A 24,533-nucleotide genomic window follows, 5' to 3' on the forward strand; every position below is an offset into this window, starting at 1 on the left:
TTCTTGCCTGTCTCAGAGGGACATATTTATTCATCACTCGCAACAACTGTTCCTTAAACAGTCTCCACATGTCTATAGTGCCTTTACCATGGAACAATTGCTCCCGGTTCATGCTTCCTAACTCATGTCTAATCGCATCATAGTTTCCTCTTCCCCAATTAAATATCCTCCCATTTTGCCTAATCCTCTCCTTCTCCATAGCTATGTAGAATGTGAGGCAGTTATGGTCACTATCACCAAAATGCTCTCCCACCACAAGATCTGATACCTGCCCCGGCTCATTTCCGAGCACCAGGTCTAGAATGGCCTCTCCCCTCGTCGGCCTGTCAACGTACTGCGTTAGGAAACCCTCCTGAACACACCTTACAAAAACAGCTCCATTCAAATCTTCTGCTCGAAGGAGGTTCCAATCAATATTGGGAAAGTTAAAGTCACCCATTACAACAACCCTACTACATCCGCACTTTTCCAAAATCTGCTGACCTATGCTTTCTTCAATCTCCCTGCTGCTATTGGGGGGGCCTGTAGTAAACCCCTAACGAGGTGACTACTCCCTTGCTGTTCCTAATTTCCACCCATACTGACTCGGTAGGCAGATCTTCCTCGACAATGGAAGCTTCTGTAGCTGTGATACCCTCTCTGATTAGTAGTGCTACACCCCCTCCTCTTCTTTTCCCCCCTCCCTATTCTTTTTAAATGCTCTAAACCCTGGAACATCCGGCAACCATTCCTGCCCCTGAGAAACCCATGTGTCTGTTATGGCCACAACATCATAGCACCAGGTACTGATCCATGCTCTAAGTTCATCACTTTTATTCCTGATACTCCTTGCGTTAAAGCAAACACACTTGAACTGATCCCTTGGTTCCTTCCCAGGAAAATCCTTCCCACTAGCGGCAACTTTTTTTTTAACAGAGGTTGGTGTGTGTAATGAGGTGGTGGATGCAAGTACAGTTACAACCTTTAAGAGACATTTGGAGAAATACTTGAATAGGCAATGTTTGGAGGGATTTGAGCCAAGTGCCGGCAGGTTGGACTAGTTTAGTTTGGAAAACTTTAATGCCATGGATGAGTTCGACTGAATATCCTGTTTGTGTGCTCTATGATATGAAAATGTTTCTCCTCATGGCTCCATTTCTTCTCTTGCAAATAACATCAGCTCTGTGCTCCCTGCTTCTCCATTTTTTTAAAATCAATAGCACCACTCCTCCTCCTTCATTTGAATGCTTTTGTACTGTTCTCGCTGCTAACTGTGTATGTAAAACTCTGAGTACCGTGTTTCTGAGTCTGAAATTACCTTGCAAAGTGCATTAAAATGAAACAAAAACTGCAGATGGTGGAAATCTGAAACAGAAACAAATTGCTTGAGAAACTCAGCAGGTCTAGCAGCATCTGTGGAGAAAAAGCAGAGTTAACGTGCCAGTAACCCTTCTTCAGTCGCCTATTCTGAGTCTCTCCAGCAATTTTTGTTTTTGGTTGTGTGCAATGTACATTGTAAAGTGTTTTCTTTAATTCAGATACAGTCTTAAAAGAAACAATAAATAGATTTTAGGCTGCATTACATGAAAAAGAATTCTATACTTTGGCAATTGATGGTCAATTTGAATGCAGTCTCTGGTAATGCAAAATATTTTTTGTTCTAGTTTAATTGATCACATTTTGGAATAACCATAACAGAATTGTATGGAATCCCGTTTATAATCAAAGCACCATAAACAGCAGCCTCTTCCCTTGGTCAATGTGTTTGGTTGCTATGTGTGAAAATCCACAGTTGAGAGAATCGTTGATTTAGAGTCCTTTTTGATGGACATCTCCAGGTCAGAGTTTTTCTGTTATGGATTATACTTCTCCACCTATAAGTAAATAAGCAGGCTGTTTACAGTCTCTGTTTCAGTCCGGCACAGAGTAGGCTAGGTTTATTTGGTGTGAGACTAGAGGCTGAGTAACAGACACATTGATGTGATTCTTAGATGGCACCAAGATAGGTGGGAGTGGGAGGTTTGACGATAATGCAAAGGTGCCTCAATGAGATTTAGAGGCTAAGTGAATTGGCAAGAATTTGACATACGAAATACAACATGGAGAAATGTCAGGTTATACACTTTGGTAAGAGAAACAGTAATAAAGTATTTCTTAAACAGAACGAGGCTCAGTGGTCTTGAACGTGTAAGAGTTTTGACTGGTTGTGAGTCACAAACATGCAACTATAGTGAGGAATTAAGAAGGCAAATTTGTAAAACAAAAAAACAGCAGTTGGATATAGAAGTAAAATTGTTTGCTGCATTACAATTTTACATGTCAAGAGTAGTGCGGCTGTTGGTTGTTGGTTCAAATGACATATTTCAAATAAAAGCCAACATTCAATTGAAGCGAGCCACATCATAAGATAACTTGAGAGACTCCAGTTGCGTGCGGAGTTGGGAATTCTCATTATTATTCTTGGTTCTCGTTGTTTACCTCATTGTCCTGGGTGCTGCTTTTTATACGTAATAATGGGGGCTCTGAAGTATGTGTACAAAAGTTGCCAGTGTTGATGAAGCAGGGAAAATAAAGTGAAAGGTAAAAATATTCTGATTGGCCATAGTCAGCATAGATTTGAGAATGGAAAATCATGTTTGATGAACTTGGAGTTTTTGAGAATGTCATTAACAGTTACAGCCGGGTTAATGGGGGTGGTATACTTAAATTATCAGCAGGATTTTGATAAAGTCCCCCACAGGTTCATTAACAAAATTTAAAGAAAATGGGATTAAAGGTTATGTACTAATGTGGACCAATGATTGGCTTGCAGACAGAAAACAAAGTAGGGATAAATTGGTCATTTTCATGTTGGCAGACTGTGACTGAGGACAGGTTTAGTGAAGTCTTGCTTCTGTTGTATTGGAGCTTGTTTAGACCACACCAGGATTACAATATGCAGGGGTTGGGGGGACATTAGAACAAGCTAGTTGATTCTTGATCATTACTGCCTCTGTAACTGTTGAATAAAGGAGAATTCTGGTGAATGTGTCAAGTAGACAAGTCTGTTTGGAAATGCGTGGCCAACATTTCCTTTTTTATGTCACTCTTGAAAATAGCCAGTTTTTTAAACACTGTTTTTGAGTTTTATCAATAGGCAAGGATTTTATATATAGCAAGTGACTGGTATTGTTAGTGGTTTGGTATGTATGTAATTTATGTTTTAAGATAGAGATTTTACTTCAGTCATGTTTGTATTTATCTACAGCTAAAGGATGTCCAATTATCTACTCTCAGCACAATAACTCATGCCAGTAGTTGCCTGATTGTTCATACACATGGAAAATACTGAAATAAATTTAGATTTTGCTATGGAGGTGAAGATGTTGGGAAGAGAATAGAATAGAAATTTATTGTCTTGTGTACTTTTACGTGAGAAGTTGTTAGTTGCCCCACCATGTCAATGGCAGAGGTCACTCAAAATAATAATGAAAGAAATTCAAATTACTTTTGCTGGAAGCCTCTGCTAAAGAAGACTGCCATGCTGAGGCCCACATTGCCATTCTTCAACAAGCCAGGCTGTTGGAATACCTGGTCACCAAAGATGAAGGAGACCCGGCCTGTCTAACTCACCCTGGCATTGCTACTGCTATTGCGGAGGCTAAAAAGAAAACGAAAGTAAAAAGCAAAAGTGAAAAGAAGGGAAAAAAAATGAGGAAGCCATAACAAGCAGATGGGCTCTGGCTCAGCCTCGCTGCTCCACCGCTATCTTAAGAAAAAAGGAAGAGGATGAAATGATGGTAATTCTGTACGATGTCTTACTCAAATGGAGAGGCAATAACTGTTGACCCTGAAAACCCCTTTTATTATTGTCTTATGAGGAGAAATAGATTTGATCGTGGACTTGAAAGGTGCATCAAAGGATCTTTAGTGAATTTCTGCAATGCATCTTGTAGATGATATGTGCTGCTGTTGAGCATTGGTGATGGAGGAAGTGGAGGTTTGTGGTTGTGGTGTCAACCAAGCATCTTGCTTTGTTCTGGATGGTGTCAAGCTTTTTGACCTTTTTATTTCAAAGGGAATGGAGTATTTAAAAAATAGGTTTTGCTAAAACTAGTCTGTTCGCAGTATTCCAGCTGTGCTCTGTTTTGGTCCACTTATCTAAAGTAAGACCTGATGGCATTGGAGGCAGTCCAGCAAAGATTCAGCTGGTTGATTCCTGATGTAGAGGGACTCTCGCCTGAGAAGTTGAATAGGTTGGGCCTTATTCATTGGCATTTAGAAGAATGCGAGGTGATCTTACTGAAACATACAGGACTCTGAGAGACTTGACAGGATGGATGCTTAAGGGTTATTTCTCCCTTGTGGGAGAACCAAGGACCAGAGGGCATAATGTCAGAAAATGGGGTTGCTCATTTAAGCCTAAGGTGAAGATGAATTTCTTCCGAAGGTAGTGAATCTGTGGAATTTTTCATTGGAAAAGATTTGTCAAGGTTTTGGTGTTAAGTATGCTTAGGGCTGAGATAGCAGATTTTTAACCAGTAGGGGAAAAAACTTAGGAAAGTGGCTTTGAGATTTTGGTTGATCTGATATTTCTCATCAAATGACAGAGCATGTGGATGGCCTAAATGGCCTACTTCTGTTTCTAGTCTTATGATCTTGTTGATTTTTTTTGCTCAGCTGTTTGCTTGTTTCCTTCACACGTTCTAAAAAGTTCATGTGTGACATTCTGCTAAACCTTTAGTGTTCTGTAATTTGCTCACGAATCTTTTGAGCTGAAAAGTTGAAATGTGGCCCCTCATGTGAAAAAATTGAACATCTAAAGTAGCAGATGAGCTGAGTTAGTAGGATGACATTACAAAAATTGAAATAGCCAGTCTTAAACAATGGTGCAGAGTTGTCTTCCTAAGACTCTTTTAGATGTTTCAATAAGGTTGTCTCACAATTCCGTCTGCAAAATATTTGCGTTCGTGCTCAACCTGTCTATATCACTCTACAGATCTTTGTATCATCTTTAGCATCTGCCTTCCCACTTATGTTTGCATCAAAGGCAATGAATATGGGCTCAACCTACATAGTCTCTCTATTCCTGGAATCAGTCTTGTGAATCTTTTCCGGACTGCCCGTAATGCCAATCTGAGTCTCACTATTCCAGCTATGGTCTAATTAGTGCTTTTATATAATTTTAGCAAAGTCTGCCTACCATTGTACTCCATTCTCTATAAAATAAAGGCCAACATTCCATTTGTCTTCCTTTTTATAACCTTATGAACTTTGCTAGCTTTTTGTGATTCACGCATGACAACTGTCAAGTCCCTCTGTTTAGCAGTTTCTTTTTGCAGTCTTTGTCCATTTGAATAATGTTCCATCTTCCTTCCTGCCAAAGTGCATCACTGCAAATTTTCCCATTTTACATTTCATCTACCAAGTTTTTGCCCATCAACTTAACTTGTCTTTATTCCAGGGCAGACTTCTTAGGTCGTCAACGGCAATTGCCTTGTCACTTAGTTTGTAGATGGCATAAAAATTTTGGCTACAATACACTCACTTTCTCATCCGAGTCATTAGTATCTTCTGTAAGTAATTATGGCTTCGGTACTGATCCCTGTGGCATTCCAGAAGTTTGAGGATTCCACCCTGAAAAAATCCCTCTTATCCAAACACTCTGCCTTCTATTGACCAATCTTCTACCCATGTTAACTCCAAAACTGTGCTCCTCTCTTAATTGGTCATTGTAAAACAAAAGTAGTTAATAAGGGTGACCGGTGAATGAATTGTGCTGAACAGCCAAACTAATGAATAAAACTTTGTTTAAACAATTTTTTTTTATTTGTTTTAGATTTGGAGAGAGATTAGATCTGATCACTGGTCATGGGGAAGGAATCGGAGCTGACTAAAGAACTGAGTTTAACTGTGCTAGCCTTTTATTCAACTTCTGATGCACACTTTAAGCTGTCTTCGAGGATGGTATTTACCCAGAAATGGAGGTCAAAGGCAGGTTGTCTTTCAGCCTTGTTCTTGTTTCCTCTCACTCTGGTATATGGATAGGTTTCTTGGAAGGAGGGTGTTGTGCATGTGCATGCCCAATCTCCTGGGGTCTGTCTCATTCCTAGCCACCTCCTATTATACACAGGCGAGTGTAAATGAGTGTGTTAGTTTCTATGGGTTATTGAGAATTGTAGGGTCACTTTTCTATTACTGGTTCAGTGTAGTACTTTGAAATATTTTATTATATTCAAGGTGTTTTACAAATACAAGTAATTGCTATCAGTGTAAATTGATATCCATGGATGTGTGAGAATCTGCTGTGGAAATTGAACGACTCTCTTGCAAACCAGGCTGCCTGACATTGATCAGTAAATGTTTTTATTTTCGTCCTGTCAAGATAGGAATTTTCATGTTGGAGAAACCTGTGGTATCAGAAATGTGCTTGAGGCACAGAGGTTGAAGTGGCATATGAGAAATAACAAAATACAAAGTCTACATTTACCTAAATATTCTTAATTTTTCCCATGAATAATAGTATGTTTGTCATTGATGTCTATTTCAAATGGGCATAATTAACATTCAATATTTTGCAGAAATTAATATAGTTTCAGTACCTGCTTCACTTGTGACCTCAAATGCTTTGTTTTTGAAGGTGCTGAATGGAGACTGCAGTGTTATTCAGCAGAAATGTGTGAAGATGGAAGCATCTACCTTGTATTTGTACCTAGGCTTATCTGTTCATGACAGTCACTTGCAGGGAACATTTGGCTTTGATTCTATACTGCAGCCCATGTTATCAGGATAACAGAATGGAAGTATTGGAATTTCTTCTACAGATCAGAATCACAGAATTGTTACAATTTGGCCCATCATGTCTATGTTAACTTTTCAAACGAGCTTCATTACCTAATGCCAATCTCTATGTTTCCCAAGACAACCAAGTGTGGAGCTGGATGAACACAGCAGGCCAAGCAGCATCTTAGGAGCACCAAAGCTGATGTTTTGGGCATTGACCCTTCCTCTGAAAAACTGATGAAGGGTCTAGGCCCGAAATGTCAGCTTTTGTGCTCCTAAGATGCTGTGTGGCCTGCTATGTTCATCCGGCTCCACACTTTGTTATCTCTGATTATCCAGCATCTGCAGTTCCCATTATCTCTTTATATTTCCCCATCGCTTGCTCCCTATTTGTTCAAATAATCATCCCATGCCCTCTTGAATGCCTTAATACAATTTGCTGCCACAGCATTTCCCGGGAGTGCATGTCATACGCCAACTATTTAGAATCTTAGAGATACACAGCACAGAAACAGATCCTTTGGTCCTACTTGTCAATGTTGACCAGATAACCTATACAAATCTAGTCCCACTTGCCAGCATTTGGACCATATTCCTCTAAACTCTTCCTATTCATGTACCCATCCAGATGCCTTTTAAATATAGACTCCACCTCTTCCTCTGGCAGTTTATTCAATTCCTGCAGCACCATCTGCATGAAAAAGTTGCCCCTTACATCCCTTTTTAAATCTTGCTCCTCTCCTGTTCACGCCCCTCATGATTTTATAAACCTCTATAAAGGTCACACCTCAGCCTCCACTCCAGGGAAAATAGCCCCAGCCTATTCAAGCTTTCTCTACAGCTCAAACCTTCCAACCCTGGTAGCATTCCTTGTAAATCTTTTCTGACCCCTTGCTGGTTTCATAACATTCTTCCTATAGCAGGGAGACCAGAATTGTACGCAATACTCCAACTAAGAATAGGCAAGAAATGTTGGCCAACCAGCGACCCCCCCCCCCCCCCCCCCCTGCCTGTACAGCTGCAACATGACGTCCCAACCCCTCTAGTCCATGCACTGACCAATAAAGGCAAGCATGCCAAACTGTCTCCTTCACTATTCTATCTACCTGTAAATCCACTTTCATGGAACTATCAACCTGCACTCCAAGGCGTCTGTTCAGCATCACTCCCAGAACCTTACCATTACGTGTATAAGCCCTGCTCTGATTTGCCTTTTTCCAAAATGCAGCACTTTACATTTATCTGGATTAAACTCCAACTGCCACTCCACAGCCCATTGATCAGGTTCTCTTGTACTCTGAGGTAACTTTCTACCACTACATCTCACATTTTGGTGTCATCTGCAAACTTACTAGCCATACCTCCTATGTTTATATCCGGATCATTTATACAAATGACAAAACACAGTGGACTCAGCACTGATCCTTGTGGCTCACCGCTGGTCACTGGCCTCCAGTCTGAAAAGCAACCCTTCACCACCATTCTCAGTCTTCTATCTTTTGAGCCAGTTCCTGTATCTACATGGCTAGTCCTCCCCGTATTCCATGTGATCTAACCTCGCTATGCAGTCTACCATGAGGAATGTTGTCAAACACCTTACTGAAGTCCATGCAGATCACGTCCATCACTCTGTCCTCGTCAATCCTCTTCGGTACTTCTTCAAAAACTGAATCAAGTTAGTGAGACACGATTTCCCATGCACAAAGCCATGTTGACTACCCCTCCCTAATTTTTTTTTTCTCATATCACTCGTGCTTCTTTTGCACATCACTTTAAATGCATGCCCTCTCATTCTTGTTCCTTTTCGAAGAAGCTGTTCCTGCTCTTTAATGTACTCACTCTATCCAGCCTGCTCATGATTTTGAAACCTTTATCAAACCTCTTCTCAGCACTTCTCTCCAAGGAGAACAGTCCTAACCTCTATGATCAATGCTCATAACTGTTTCTCGTAATTGTTACGATTCTTGTAAATCGCTTCTGCACTATTTCTCCACCTTTCTTATGATGTGATACCCACTACTATAACTTCCAGCTTAAGTATAACAGCAGCTGTCTTATAAGTTCCACATCACCACCTTGCTGTTGTATTCTGTGCCCTTATTAACAAAGCAAAGGATACTATGCATTACCAACTGCACTCTCCACCTTTCCTGCCACCTTAAATGATCTGTGCACCTGTACATTCAAGGTCACTCTGCTCTTGCACACCCAAAGAATTCTTCACACACCAGTTCTGCTTTCATACCAGGAGGCAGCTGTATTTTTTTTCCCATTTGGTATGTCATCTTGATTTTAAAATTGATCACACTCAATATCTGGGTCAGATGGATGTTCAGACACTGTTTACACAAGTACAACAAAATCCTCCTTGAAATAATAGTATTAAAAGCAAATCCACAAGTCGTTTGATTCATTGTATATCACGGTAATGCGGCTAATCCTCAGTTATGTTCCTCTTTTCCAGTTGTCATATTTATTTAGAGTTTTTTTCCCTCCTGTTAACTTGTAATGTGAATTTGCACTTCTCTTTGAAGTTGTTCCATCACTGATCAGTTTACAATGATCAACACCTCAAGTAATGATGATTCAAAATGGTCTGGACCTGGCTAGCTGACTTAAATTGTAATATTTGTGGTGATCCACCACATGCCTTGCCAAAATCACCTTCTGATTTTTGTGTTACTGTGTCCTTTACCAAACAAAGAAAACCTTATCCCAAATATTGCTACAGTTTAGTTGATTAAGTTGCAGAACAGTATGAAAAAATACTTAAAATGTTTTTATCAATTCATGACATGACTGACTCTGCCTAGGTATGCTGGGATTAGGAATCAAAATTGCCGACAATTCCGATGAAAGCTACATCATAAATCTCTCCCACGTGCAACATCTTAGATCAACTAGAATTCCATGCTTTTCTGACTGGTTCAGGCACGTATTCTATGCCTACTGTGCCTTCACAGGAATAAGTTGAAATCTTCCATGAGGAGTTTCCCACCGACATACAGTTCCAAATCCATCTCGTCATACATCTGTTTCCATGTTGTATGACTCTTCGGTCCAATCAATCCACACCAACCCTGTTCCCAAACTCACTTTATCCATACCTGTCATGTTTTTGTAAACCTCATCAAGGTCACCCCTCAACCTCTTATGTTCCAGGTTTTCAAAAAAGAACCTAGTCTTTCCAAGAGATAATGGGAACTGCAGATGCTGGAGAATTCAAGATAATAAAGTGTGAAGCTGGATGAACACAGCAGGTCAAGCAGCATCTCGGGAGCACAAAAGCTGACGTTTCGGGCCTAGACCTTTCATCAGAGGGGGATGGGGAGAGGGTTCTGGAATAAATAGGGAGAGGGGGGGGAGGCGAACCGAAGGTGGAGAGGAGAGTATAGGTAGGGAGGGGATAGGTCAGTCCAGGGAAGACAGACAGGTCAAGGAGGTGGGATGAGGTTAGTAGGTAGGAAATGGAGGTGCGGCTTGAGGTGGGAGGAAGGGATGGGTGAGAGGAAGAACAGGTTATGGAGGCAGAGACAAGCTGGGCTGGTTTTGGGATGCAGTGGGGGGAGGGGACGAGCTGGGCTGGTTGTGTGATGCAGTGGGGGGAGGGGAGATTTTGAAGCTGGTGAAGTCCACATTGATACCATTGGGCTGCAGGGTTCCCAAGCGGAATATGAGTTGCTGTTCCTGCAACCTTCGGGTGGCATCATTGTGGCACTGCAGGATGCTCATGATGGACATGTTGTTTAAAGAATGGGAGGGGAAGTTAAAATGGTTCACGACTGGGAGGTGCAGTTGTTTATTGCGAACCGAGCGGAGGTGTTCTGCAAAGCGGTCCCCAAGCCTCCGCTTGGTTTCCCCAATGTAGAGGAAGCCACACCGGGTACAGTGGATGCAGTATACCACATTGGCAGATGTGCAGGTGAACCTCTGCTTAATATGGAAAGTCATCTTGGGGCCTGGCATGGGGGTGAGGGAGGAGGTGTGTGGGCAAGTGTAGCACTTCCTGCGGTTGCAGGGGAAGGTGCCGGGTGTGGTGGGGTTGGAGGGGAGTGTGGAGCGAACAAGGGAGTCACGGAGAGAGTGGTCTCTCTGGAAAGCAGACAAGGGTGGGGATGGAAAAATGTCTCGGGTGGTGGGGTCGGATTGTAGATGGCGGAAGTGTCGGAGGATGATGGGTTGTATCCGGAGGTTGGAGGGGTGGTGTGTGAGAACAAGAGGGATCCTCTTGGGGCGGTTGTGGCGGGGGCAGGGTGTGAGGGATGTGTTGCGGGAAATGTGAGAGACGCAGTCAAGGGCGTTCTCGACCACTGCGGGGGGAAAGTTGCGGTCCTTGAAGAACTTGGACTTCCTCCATTACATTGACTGTATCGGCGCCACCTCTTGCTCCCCAGTGGAGCTCAAACAGTTCATCTACTTCACCAACTCCTTCCACCCCAACCTCAAGTTCACCTGGGCCATCTCCAACACATCCCTCACATTCCTGGACCCCTCAGTCTCCATCTCAGGTAACCAGCTAGAAACTGATGTCCATTTCTAGCCCACCGACTCCCACAGCTACCTGGAATACACCTCCGCCCACCCACCCTCCTGCAAAAATTCCATCCCCTATTCCCAATTCCTCCGCCTCTGCTGCATCTGCTCCCAGGATGAGGCATTCCACTCCCGCACGTCCCAGATGTCCAATTTCTTCAAGGACCGCAACATTTCCCCCCACAGTGGTCGAGAACGCCCTTGACCGTGTCTCCCGCATTTCCCGCAACACATCCCTCATACCCTGCCCCTCCCACAACCGCCCAAAGAGGATCCCTCTCATTCTCACACACCACCCCACCAACCTCCGGGTACAACCCATCATCCTCCGACACTTCCGCCATCTACAATCTGACCCCACCACCCAAGACATTTTTCCATCCCCACCCTTGACTGCTTTCCGGCGAGACCACTCTCTCCGTGACTCCCTTGTTCGCTCCACACTCCCCTCCAACCCCACCACACCCGGCACCTTCCCCTGCAACCGCAGGAAGTGCTACACTTGCCCCCACACCTCCTCCCTCACCCCCATGCCAGGCCCCAAGATGACTTTCCATATTAAGCAGAGGTTCACCTGCACATCTGCCAATGTGGTATACTGTATCCATTGTACCTGGTGTGGCTTCCTCTACGTTGGGGAAACCAAGCGGGGGCTTGGGGACCGCTTTGCAGAACACCTCCGCTCGGTTCGCAATAAACAACTGCAACTCCCAGTCGCGAACCATTTTAACTCTCCCTCCCATTCTTTAGACGACATGTCCATCATTAGCCTCCTGCAGTGCCACATTGATGCCACCTGAAGGTTGCAGGAACAGCAACTCCTATTCCGCTTGGAAACCCTGCAGCCCAATGGTATCAATGTGGACTTCACCAGCTTCAAAATCTCCCCTTCCCCCACTGCGTCCCAAAACCAGGCCAGCCTGTCTCTGCATCCCTAATCTGTTCTTCCTCTCACCCATCCCTTCCTCCCACCTCAAGCCGCACCTCGATTTCCTACCTACTAACCTCATCCCACCTCCTTGACCTGTCCGTCTTCCCTGGACTGTCCTATCCCCTCCCTACCTCCACACCTCTCCTCTCCTCTCCACCTATCTTATTTTCTCTCCATCTTCGGTCCGCCTGCCCCTCTCTCCCTATTTATTCCAGAACCCTCTCCCCATCCCCCTCTCTGATGAAGGGTCTAGGCCCGAAACGTCAGCTTTTGTGCTCCTGAGATGCTGCTTGGCCTGCTGTGTTCATCCAGTTTCACACTTTATTATCCTAGTCTTTCCAATCTATTTTTATATCTCAAACCCTCCATTCCCAGCAACATAGAACATAGAACATAGAAAAGTACAGCACAGTACAGGCCCTTCGGCCCACGATGTTGTGCCGTGGAATAATCCTAGTCCAAAAATAACGTAACCTAACCTACATTCCCTTCAATTCACTGCTGTCCATGTGCATATCCAGCAGTGGCTTAAATGTCAATAATGACTCTGCTTCCACGACTACCACTGGTAAACTATTCCATGCGCTCACAACTCTCTGAGTGAAGATCTTTTCTGACCCTCTTCAGTTTAATAAGGGCTACCAGAATTCAACACAGTAGTCCAGAAGAGGCCTCATCAACATTGCGTACAATCTCATCATGTTGTCCCAACTCTACAGTCCAAGATCTGAGTAATGAAGGCAAGCTTGCTGAACACCTTTTTAACTCTCTGACTACCTCTTCGAAGAACTATGCACCTGAACCCCTCGGCGTCTCTGTTCTGCCATGCTACCGAAGGCCCACCCGTTAATTGTAGAAGTTCTTTCTTGCCGAAATGCAATACATCACGATTATCCAAGTTTAAACTCCACTGGCCGCTCCTCAGCCCATTTCACCTAACTGATAAAGTTCTCTTTTGTAATCTTTGGATAACTTTCTTCATTGTCCACTCTGGCACCAATTTTGGTGCCAACCACAAAAAATAACTGAGCCTGCTATAATCTCATCCTGATCCAGACAATTCAAGGATAAGGAAGGTCTATGCATGGTATCAATTTTCGCCTTTGCTTGATTAATACATTTACTTACTATATTTATGATGCAGTTGGTGCCTGTGTACAATAATTTGATTAGATGAATATCATTATTTAATTATCTTTTCACATTTGCAGGCACTTTTGCTTGCCTAACCGAAGGCATTCAATATTTTCGACACAGTTTATTACCAGAATACTTCAATGATGTCTGGAATGCAGTTTTTTTTAATCCAAAGTAAGCAATGAATTATTGCTGTTTTTAAAATTAGAATATGAAAAGTCAGTAATTAATTGTGGTTGCTGTTTGATTAACAATAGACTGCAGTGCAAGTAAAATGCTGTACTTTCATTTGTAATACAAGGGTCAATTATTGAAGGAATGTGTAACTATAGCATCTATAATGAGCAGCAAACTGTTTGGGGACCTGAATCCAGAGAAGGAAGATGAAGTTTAGTGAAAGCTTTGGTAGGCACTGAATGAAACAGATCAGTAATGGTATTTAGTTTACTCATCCTACCTATAAAGTTTCCCATTTGGATTTTTTAAAAAATCTGATTGTCAAACAAAAAATAGATTGGGAGCTGATTTAATTTTAGGCTGTTGAAAATTCATTGGAATATGTAATTGAAATCTGTAATTTAGCAGGCTAAGGATTAATAAACGTTTTTGTTTATATTTCTCCTGTCATCTAGAATTCCTACAGAATACTTTCTGGTTCCGTTTGGTGATACGGCAGTAATCCATTTGTGGGTTTGCTACAAAACACCAAAGAGACTAGAGTACCTGATGACAACCTTATGCTTCATAGTTACAGACGAGATCAACTACAGCGTCGGGGAGGTAGGGGAGAAAACTCTCAAGTTGATGCAATGTACCAGGTCGTGCCAGGAAGTTTACCTGCTGCTCGAGAGAAACAATCCAAAGAAGTTAAGCCATTGATATGTACTATTTTACTGGGATTGCTACTGGTAATTGCAGCAGTAGTTGCGTGGTGCTATTACACTGCATCATTGAAGAAATTAAACAGTTTCAAAATAGAAGAGTTGGAGCTCTACAAGGACGGATTTTTCATCAAGAATACTGCTAACATGGTTTTATTTGAAATGGGTTTTAAATCTGCTGCCATTGACCTTGAATCATGTTTTCAAGATGAAGCCAGAGGTGAGGTAAACTGCACAAAGTCTGGTGAAGAGAAGGTGGATTTCTTTATCAAAACCTTTAAACCCAAAGATACCATAACTTGCTACAACATTGAATGGAAGACAGTTGTATTGGACTCTGTTGAACATTGCATGCATTGGGCAGATGGACATTGGTATGGAGGTGCAGAAACGAGCACACAGCATTGGCCTATCAAAATTTCAGGTGTAATGGATCCTAAGCCATATGTAACAGGTGATGTGTACTCCATACGTGATGGCTTCGGTGGAATTTTAGAAAGGTATTGGGTCTCCTCTAAATCTGTGGCCGTTCGAGTTAATGACTCAGTCCCTCTGCACATTGGTTGGAACAGCTCAGACAAAGAAGCATTTTGCCTGCATGCTCGCTACAAAGATTCTCCATTTCAACCACCCATAGGAAAACAACCTTTTGTAGAACTAAGTTATCAAGTCTGTATTGGTTCTGATTTAAAAATTATCCATAGATACATGGCCAAAAAACATTTCAGAAAGCCTGCAATTACGCCTTCAGAAATTATGTTCAGGTACCCTAAATGGTCCACATGGGCTCTGTTTAAAACTGAAGTGAACCAGGATAAAGTTTTGCGTTATGCGGAAAAAATCAAGAAGTATCAATTCAACTTCAGTCATATTGAAATAGATGATCAATACTCCAGTAGCTATGGAGAATTTGACTTTGACCCAGTGAAGTTTCCAAATGCTTCAGAACTGCTTCAAAAACTCAGGGATGATGGATTCCAGGTGACATTATGGGTGCATCCCTTTGTTAATTATAATTCTCCCAGTTTTATCAAGGGTGTAGAAAATTCTTATTTTGTGATGGATCCCAGTGGGAGATTTCCTGCCTTTGTGGAGTGGTGGAATGGTATTGCAGCAGTTTTGGACTTCACCAATCCAGAAACCACAGATTGGTTTCAGAAAAGATTGGAATACTTAAGGTCAAAGTATGGGATTGTGTCTTTCAAATTTGATGCGGGTGAGACCAGTTACCTTCCTGCAAAGTTTAGCACTCACAAGCCTCTGTCTGATCCTAGCATGTTTAGTAAGATGTATGCAAAAATTGCAGCTTCGTACTGTATGTTGGCTGAAGTGAGAGTAGGATATCACACACAGATGCTTCCTTGTTTCATTCGTATGATTGACCGCGATTCTGTTTGGGGATATGAGCTTGGTTTAAAGTCTTTGATTCCAACTGTCCTCACCATGGGTATTTTAGGATACCCCTTCATATTGCCTGATATGATTGGAGGAAATGTTTATCCAAACAAAACTGATAGCCCAGATGAGATTCCAGACCGTGAACTTTATATTCGCTGGCTGGAACTGTCAGCTTTTCTTCCAGCGATGCAATTTTCTATTCCTCCTTGGCTTTATGATGAGGAGGTTTTGAAAATTGCATATAAATTCACACAGCTCCGAGAAAGTTTAGTTGTGCCCCTTGTCCTTCGGTTAGCAGAGGAAACCACAAAGACAGGTAATCCAATTATAAGGCCCCTTTGGTGGATTGCTCCAGATGACAAAATGGCACAAACGGTAGACACACAGTTTCTCATTGGGGATTATCTTATGGTAGCCCCCATTCTAGAAAAAGGTAAAGAGGCGAGAGATATCTACCTTCCTGATGGTAAATGGCAAAGTTTCAATGGAGATCTTTTTGATAAGACACCAAATTTGCTAACGGACTTTGCAGTTGACCTTGATGAAGTGGCCTATTTCATCCGTATGATCTGATTTCTTTGTTTTAAAGTTTGGATTATTTCAGTAACTAGTTAAATGAGATTTTTATTTAAAACAAATGATTACAGTAGCTATGTTCAGACATAGAAATTCTTGGATTATCGACAGACAGACGTGTTAATGTCATATTTGGGGCACCTTCAAATTTTAAGAGTTTTTAAAAAAAATCTCTTTCCCTAAATGAACCTGGCATTACTTTACGTAATGACTCCAACTAAAAAGAAAATAAGTGTACAATAAAGTGAAATGAAATCAAGTATTTTTTTCCAAAATTTCTTTTAAAGAAAAGGCTTATTTCTGTTAAAATCAAATGAGGTGAGATAGCAGGGAATTGGGTGAACAAATCCAAGTCTTGTATTTTTAGTAAGTCAGAAATCCTAAATTATTTTAGCAAGTCACATATCAAACAAAACACAGTCTATTTTGTGTATTAAACTAATTTGGATGAGGTGGTGGAAATGTCACTGAATTCATAATTCAAGGGACCCAGGTACGCTTTGGGACTTGGGTGCAAATCTCACCATGATGATTGATTGCAAAAAAATCTTAAGATGAAAGTTAATTTCGTGATCTTTATTGAGACAATCATTGTGAAAACCCATCTGGTTCATTCATATCCTTTTTACCGTCCTGACCTAGTTTGACCTACATGTGACTCCAGATTCATAGCACTTTGGTTGACTCTTGGCTGCCCTCTGAAGTGGCCTAATGGAGATTCAGTTAAAGGGCATTTGAGGATGAACAATAAATGCCAGCGATGCCTGCATCCTATTATAAGTTAGAAAATAAGCCGAGAGCAATTGAAGTAAAACTAGCTATTGCCAAATAGGGGGCATATAGGAGAGACTGCAGGAAATCCTACATTTTCCCAAATGTCTTACAAACCAGTGAACTGAAATTAGTTTTGTAGTAAAATTGGCAAAGTGAGTCTTTTCTCGCTGCACCTGCTTTCTGCTCCCATTTGTGCGAAACAAATCAGAACAAAAACCCAGTATTGATCGTGAAAATTAGTGGCCATCATTACCTGAGAATGGTAAAACTTCTAGTGTGAGGAAATTTGGACATTATGGATCTTTGAAAGTGAATTACAAATGGAAAGACAATAAAATTGACAGTAGGTTATAGTTGTGAGAAATGTAAGGAACTAGAAAACTATTAACTTTCTCTGCTTCCAGTGATGGAAGAATCTAACCCACAACATTTTGAGAATATATGGGGGGGATAAAAAAAACTTGTTGTTAACACTGCGATACAGACTCTCGAGATTAGGAGCAGAAGTCAAAGGCTAGAAGACTCTTAAAAACCAACAGAAATGTGGATGCTGTAAATCAGGAACAAAAACAAAGTTGCTGGAAAGGCTCAGCAGGTCTGGCAGCATCTGTGAAGGAAAAAAATCAGCATTAACATTTCAGTTCCTGTTCTGAGGAAGGCTCACCAGACTCAATGTTAATACTGATTTTTTGTTTTTCCTCACAGATGTTGCCAGACCTGCTGAGCTTTTCCAGCAACTTCTGTTTTTGTTAGAAAACTCTTCTCAGACACAAAATTATTAGAAAATTGGATGTGTTACACAGTGACTTTGAAGTTTGGGTGAATTATGTATTTATAAAGGATGCAAGGAGAAAACAATGGAATGGGAAAGGAATAGATGGCACCAGATGAGGAAACCCCACAGATGCACTTGGCTGAGTGACATCTCTGGGACTGATATTTTCAGTTATTTCCTGTTATAGTTGAAGGAAGTTTGAAGCATGAGGAATGTGATTTCGCTAATGTAAGGGCAAGGAAGCATTAGACAATGTAAGTTTTAAAATTTGTTGAATGCATAAGTGAAACAAAACACCTGCAAGTGTTAGTCACCTTGTAAGTCACCTGCAAGCTCTTGTTCATGTTGCACAACATTCTGACTTTGAACTATATCACTGTCCTTTTGCTATTGCTGGGTCAAAAGTCTGGAGCTTCCTTCATTACTAGTATCATGGGTGTACCGAAACTACAAATACTGTACCTATGGAATTCAGCGGTTTAAGAGCAATAACCACCACTTTTTTCAGGGCAGTTAGAGATGACTAATAGATGCTGGCATTGTAAATGCTTACATCCCATGAGGACATTTTAATAAACTAAAAACAATCCATTAAGCCTAGACATGATCTTGCAAATACTGTAGCATGTAGGCTGAATGGACCACTATTATTCGTTGTGTTTTTAAAGAAAAGTCTGAAGTTAAACTTAATCAAATCATACATTTTGAGCCATACTCTGTTTGTAGTCTTTTCTCACTGCACCTGTTTTCTGCTCCCATTTATGTGAAACAAATCAGAACAGAAACCAGTATTGACCATGCAATTTATTGGCCATCAGTGCACCCTTTTAACCCAGGATCCATACAGAGCATACAAGACTGCTGCTGTGAAACAACAGATCTTCTCATGTAATGATGACCCCATCCCTTCCCTTCCCCTGTAAAAGAAGTAACTTAAATCAAGATAAAATAGCGCTTTTAAAAAGAAATCAAGTCAACCTGTAACACTCTTTGGTGAGGAAAATTATCTCTGTCACAACTGGAATAAAGCCAAAGTCTGATTAAATGCTCCCAACAACCTAAACTTGCACAAATAATAGGCCAGCAAACAAAACAAAAAATAAATCTTTGCAAAGGGTTCTCTCCAATAATCTCTGTCACAGAAAACCAGGACAGCAAAATGCCTGGTTAGCCCATCAGTGACTTATGAATTACTATGTTAAACTAGCTCAGTACCCATGTATGTAAATATCAGTATACATATCTTTTCAAGGATAGTTGTGGTATATCTAGCTTAAAAATTCAGGATATCAAAAATCTGAAAATATGTTTGTCCTGATCAAAACTTTTGAGCTCTACTAGCTTAATAAAATAAACCTTTTGTTCCTAATTAATTAATTAGAATATTTTGTTGAATACCGACTGCTGTAGTTTTGTCACCAGTACTATAATTTTAAAAAAAACTCCCATTTAGTTCTTTTCAGAAGTGAGTGAGAAATTCAATTAAAATCTTAATTGAGCACAACACCCAATGCATGAACAAAAGTACTCAGGATATTTTGCTTTTAGAACTACAACTATTACAGGATATGGAAGGGATGTGATTTAGCTCTGTGTAATTCAATTTTTGCTGTACTTCTCCAATTAAATCCAATGTACAGTTGAAAAATTGCTTGTTAGTCATGCATGCAGCATAAATTAACCGCAATCTACTATTGTTAATTCTGTATACTCCGTTTCTCAATCGCATCCCGCCCCTCTGTTATATCATTCAAAAACATTTAGTTTCAAATGTTGATAATAACAGCAGTGGAGAAATCAAGAAACAGGGTTAAATTTTCAGACTATCTATCCAATATCCAGGACTGGATAAGCATAAATTTATTCAAATTCAATATCAAGAAGACAACATTGTTTTCAGGCTCAACTCCAAACTCTGTTCTCCAGTTACCAATTCCATTCCTCTCCATGGCAACAATGAAATTAAGCCAGTTTGTTCGCAACCTTGGTGTCACACTTCATCCTGAGATGATGAGTTCCCAAACTCACTCATGCCACAACTACAATCGCACATTTCAACTTTTAACATCACTCAGTTACATCCTGGTCTCGGCTCGTCCGCTCCAAAACCATCATTTGTACCTTATTTTTTGTTTCTTTTAGACTTGCCTCTTACAACGCACTCCTGGCTGGTCCCCCTATATCACTCATGTGAGTACCTGAGATTATCCAACTCAGCTGCTGTTGGTCTCAATTTGCTGGCGGTCTCGTTCCCCATTTGCCCCTGTGGTCACATTTGGCTCCCAGGCAAGCAACATCTTTTTAAAAAAAATTCTAGCCTATCTTTTCAAAACCCTCCATGTCATAAGCCTCTCTATCTTTTCAGTTCCAGAATCTTCCAAGGTATTTATCTTCCCTAATTCTAGTCTCTTATGCATTGCCAGTTTTGATCACTGTGCACCATGCACTTCTCTGCCTAGCTTGTGTCCTTTTAAGTCACTTAACTTTTCTCTGACAAGCTTTTAATCATCCCAAATTTTTGTGCCTCAGTGTCATACTTTGTTTTAAAAAGCTGCTGTGAGCACCATGTCGACGTAAGTTGGCATTTTTGATGTATAAAATATTCAACTTATCCAGTAGTTCAAACTAGACAATTCAACAAATCTAATTAATATAGCAAGCAGAAATAATTTTAAAATAAGAAGACTGTAGCACATTAGCAAAATTTGAACATTCTGAAGACATGCAATACAAATTTGACATTTACAACAAGCTGATTATATTCTGCATCTTGCCAACCATGCACTTATAAATTGCCACTTCTGTGTTGTACAGAGAAATATTCCAGCAAGCTCCTTTTGTGGAAAATTTCCTTCGAAATATCACAGAACTGGACCTTGTTTCTCTGGTGGAGCCAGATATCTTTACCTCTGCTTGCTTATTGCACTCAGTTACGTGGTCCTTGTTTTCTCTTGTGTATATTGGCAGTTACATTTGTCCCAGTGACAAAATTTTGAATCTGAAACCTACGTCCATTGGCAAATCTAACAGACATTTCTTTCACCAAACTGTGGTGTTTCAGAATCTGTGTGTGAGATCCTTGGCTGATAGACATAGCAGCTGTCTCCTCTGATGGAAAGAATTTTCATTTCTGGAAGCAGTTGCGAGTCAGTTCTGCTGAAAGCTGCTTCCTCAGTAGATGAACCATTTGGATTATTTGCAGGTGAATAATAGAAATGATTTGTGAGCATCATATGCAGCATTTACTTTTCAATACTGTTGAAGGTAGTTTCATTATGTTATTTACACCATCTGTTAGATGGAATATTCAACTTATCCGGTAGTTTAAATTAGTCAATTCTAAAACAAGTGAAGCAACAATTTTAAAAAAAAGCTCTTCTTGGCAGTAAAAATATCAACTGTCAAACTGTTAGCTGTTAAGATGACTTTCCTGCTGCCTTTTCCCAGGCTTTTGGAAAATTTTGTGCAGTCCAATCGATCTCCACTAATCTCTGTCTGTCTTATCGTAGGGTTTTAAATTAATGAATGATGCTGACAGATTTGGAAACAATTTTCTTTTGATTTAAGCTTTCAGTACATTGTTTCAATTAAAATTAAACAACTTGGATTATGAGTACACCATAGCAAAGGTTGTAGTTTAGAAGAGTGAGTTTATGGATGACAATCTTACTGAAGTTTTTCAACTTGCCGGGTGAATATTTTTATTAATGCACCTCATTTTCTACCTCTGAAAATCTGTTACTGTAAACTTAATTCACAGTTACAATAAATACATGAAAAATCATCATTCTTTGGAAGACTTGCATCAGTCTTTTAATGTTTACAGAAACTTTTTAATGCACCAAAGTAACTAATCATAGGCGTTACATATACTTTCATGAACATGATACCAGAAATTTGCTTTCTTGGATTAATGTATGCTGTGCAATACAGTAGTGGGCTTCATTTAGATCTGGGTTTGAAAAACTAAGTTTAAGCTGTCCCTTGTTTTTTGAAAAAAAAAACATGATTCCTGCACTGTACAGAATGCAGATGTGGGAGGGATAATAGACAAATTTGGAGAGAAAATATTCAAGCATCTGCTTATTAACTTCATACTTTATGGATCAATTGGAGCATATTTTTTAAAAAAATGTTCAGCTGTAGTTTCTTGAATGATCAAAAGACATCTTGTACCTATACAATTTGATAGGTCACAGGTTTGAGCCGCTTAACTTCATCCTCCAGCAATCATTGAAATACTGTAGAATGCTTCAGTAATATGGTTGGAGGTGAGAAAGAAAAGCAAAATCCTACATCTGATCAAATGACTGGAGCTAGAAAGTTTGCTAATAATGATTAGGAAAAGGATGTGGCTCCACTGTAATGTCCTCTATGTTGCTATTAGTGTTGATCTGATACTTGAATATTGCTCATACTTTTGGAATTGCACTCCAGCATTTGTCTGCACCTCCTGAAAGGAAGGGGAAGTAGGATATAACAATAATTTTCAATTTAAAGCTAATTCCTAAATTGTCTCTCATGAATTTGTTCACTTTACTTTGCCCCTGACATGTGCTCAATGAAATAAGGTGAAGATATCTTCCAGTTTAAGTTTTAGCTGTGGTCTTGTCATTTTAGTTTACTGTAGATTCATTCATGAACATTGTCATATGAAGATTAAGAGATATCTATATCACACTTCGACAAAAGCGTTAAGTTCTTTTAAACCAGCACTGATACGTATTAATAGCAAAAGTATGAGACAAATTTAAAAGGTGGATTAAGAAATGTTATGTTTGGGGCTTTTTACAAACCAGTGAAGTAATAATAAATATCTGCAATTAATGTTTTAAAAACATTTAACATTTTATTGGTTTAGGTTTGTTTCCAGTCATACCAAGTACGTTTCAGTGCCCTGAATGGCATTAAAATCTCAGAGACCTTGTATAAACTGTGCACTTTTTGTTTATATCTTTTAGGGAAGCATTATTGTTTTCCTTTATTTTTAAAGACTTGCATAAAGTCACTAGTTAGCAGCTGCGATGATGCTGTCATAAGCACGCTGAATTACACAACAGTGATCAATGAAATATAACTTGCTTAACTTTTTCCTTTAGAGTTGGATTTTCTTCTTGTCTGCTGCTGGAAAGACATTACAAATTGAATACTAGCACTTAAATGCCTTAAAAACAAAAACTAAACCATTTTTAAGCAACGTAAGATGTAGTGGAAAGCACAATTCTGAATCTATTCTGAATGTACATACAATAATTTCAGTCTATAAGAAAACTGATTTTCTATGACCAGCACATTCACTGTGTATTTAGTAATGTTTAATAGAACCTAGCCAAAATCTAGGAACAAAGGCACAGAATTAAGCCCTGATAACAAAGTGTGGAGCTGGATGAACACAACAGGCCAAGCAGCATCTTAGGAGCACAAATGCTGATGTTTCGGGCCTAGACCCTTTCTGATGAAGGGTCTAGGCCCGAAACGTCAGCGTTTGTGCTCCCGAGATGCTGCTTGGCCTGCTGTGTTCATCCAGCTCCACACTTTGTTATCTCGGATTCTCCAGCATCTGCGTTCCCATCATCTCTGAACAGAATTAAGCCCTGTTTGCATCCAATTATTGATGTATACAGGTACCCCCAAAGCCCAGTCCTTTGCCTGAAGAACATCTGGAAAATGTTGAACTGCAAAATTGGATTTGTCTCCTAAAGAAGGCGTTGAGTCCATTATGCAAATAAATGAAAACTTCTGGAATTGGTCTGCAATGAATGAGATTGCAGTCAAGCGTTATTTATAAAGAAGATATTTTGCTTGGCACACATTAATTGATTGCTTTTGAAAGTGAAATTTTACAGTTCACATTGTGTTACTATAGCTATAAAATGTTGTTGTAAACTGCTAGTTTATGTTAAATGTTTATGGATTTTTCATTGTGGAAAAGAAAATAATGTAAAGTAGATTCCATTTAAATAAATTATTGGTTTTTCACTTATGTATCTATGTATTTTGTATCTGTAATAGCTTACAAATTTGATTTTTTTTATTCACCTGATTTACAATGTGACTGGTGATTAGATAATGTGGACAAAATAATCTGAGTTGGTCCCTTCCGTGACATGCTTAAAGCAAGTGTTCCATTGCCATACCAAAGAACTGAAGTTTAACAGCCATCATAATTAAATTCTGGGGTTAACTGCTGGACATCAGACAACAATGGATAAGCAAATTTAGTCACAGATGCCAACTGTTTGAGCTTTTGAGCTTCAATTTTAAATTATAATTGTACAGAAGCTGGACTGTACCACAGTCATGTACAGTGTGTGGTTCCTTTTAAGGGAGTGCTTTTCTTTATAAATATCTAAGCTAAATAAAAGAATGCCTGCATGTAGCAGAAGATGTACAGCCAGCTCTAAAACTGAAACACCTATCAATTGGCTATGTGGTTGGAAACTTTAAGCTTGTTTTGGCAACTAGTTGGAATCAGCTAATTAATTCAAACTAAGCACTTAGTGATTGAAAGCCAATTGAATTTAAATCTGATGGTTTTTGACAACCTCAGATCGATGCTGTTGTGAGGAAAATTAATATGCCATCCAAGGTATGTAAAGAGAGAGTTTTTGAAAATCGGTGTGAGTGAACCGCCATCTGAGAAATAAGCACCTAGTACAGGAAGGATGTGGAAGCATTGGAAAAGGTGCAGAGGAGATTTACCAGGATGTTGCCTGGTCTGGAGCGCAGGCCCTATGAAGAAAGGCTGAGGGACTTGGGTCTGTTCTCATTGGAGGGAAGGAGGCTA

General features: G+C 40.2%; 1 protein-coding gene across 2 annotated transcripts in view; it reads left to right on the plus strand.

Moving 5' to 3' along the window:
- The window catches only part of myorg (myogenesis regulating glycosidase (putative)), a 29,593-nt gene extending 6,451 nt beyond the window's left edge, over positions 1 to 23,142 (plus strand). The window contains exons 2-3 of one of the 2 annotated variants that reach the window (XM_059649091.1): positions 13,417 to 13,516; positions 13,975 to 23,142. In XM_059649091.1, coding sequence (XP_059505074.1) covers positions 14,080 to 16,194 — 2,115 coding nt within the window. In that variant the 5' untranslated portion in view covers positions 13,417 to 13,516; positions 13,975 to 14,079 and the 3' untranslated portion in view covers positions 16,195 to 23,142. The remainder of the gene's footprint in view (positions 1 to 13,416; positions 13,517 to 13,974) is intronic. The other variant, XM_059649092.1, reaches the window with a different exon arrangement.
- The last annotated feature ends 1,391 nt before the right edge of the window (positions 23,143 to 24,533 follow it).

The sequence above is a fragment of the Stegostoma tigrinum genome, chromosome 1 (genome assembly GCF_030684315.1).
Source record: "Stegostoma tigrinum isolate sSteTig4 chromosome 1, sSteTig4.hap1, whole genome shotgun sequence".
Classification (NCBI taxonomy): Eukaryota; Metazoa; Chordata; class Chondrichthyes; order Orectolobiformes; family Stegostomatidae; genus Stegostoma; species Stegostoma tigrinum.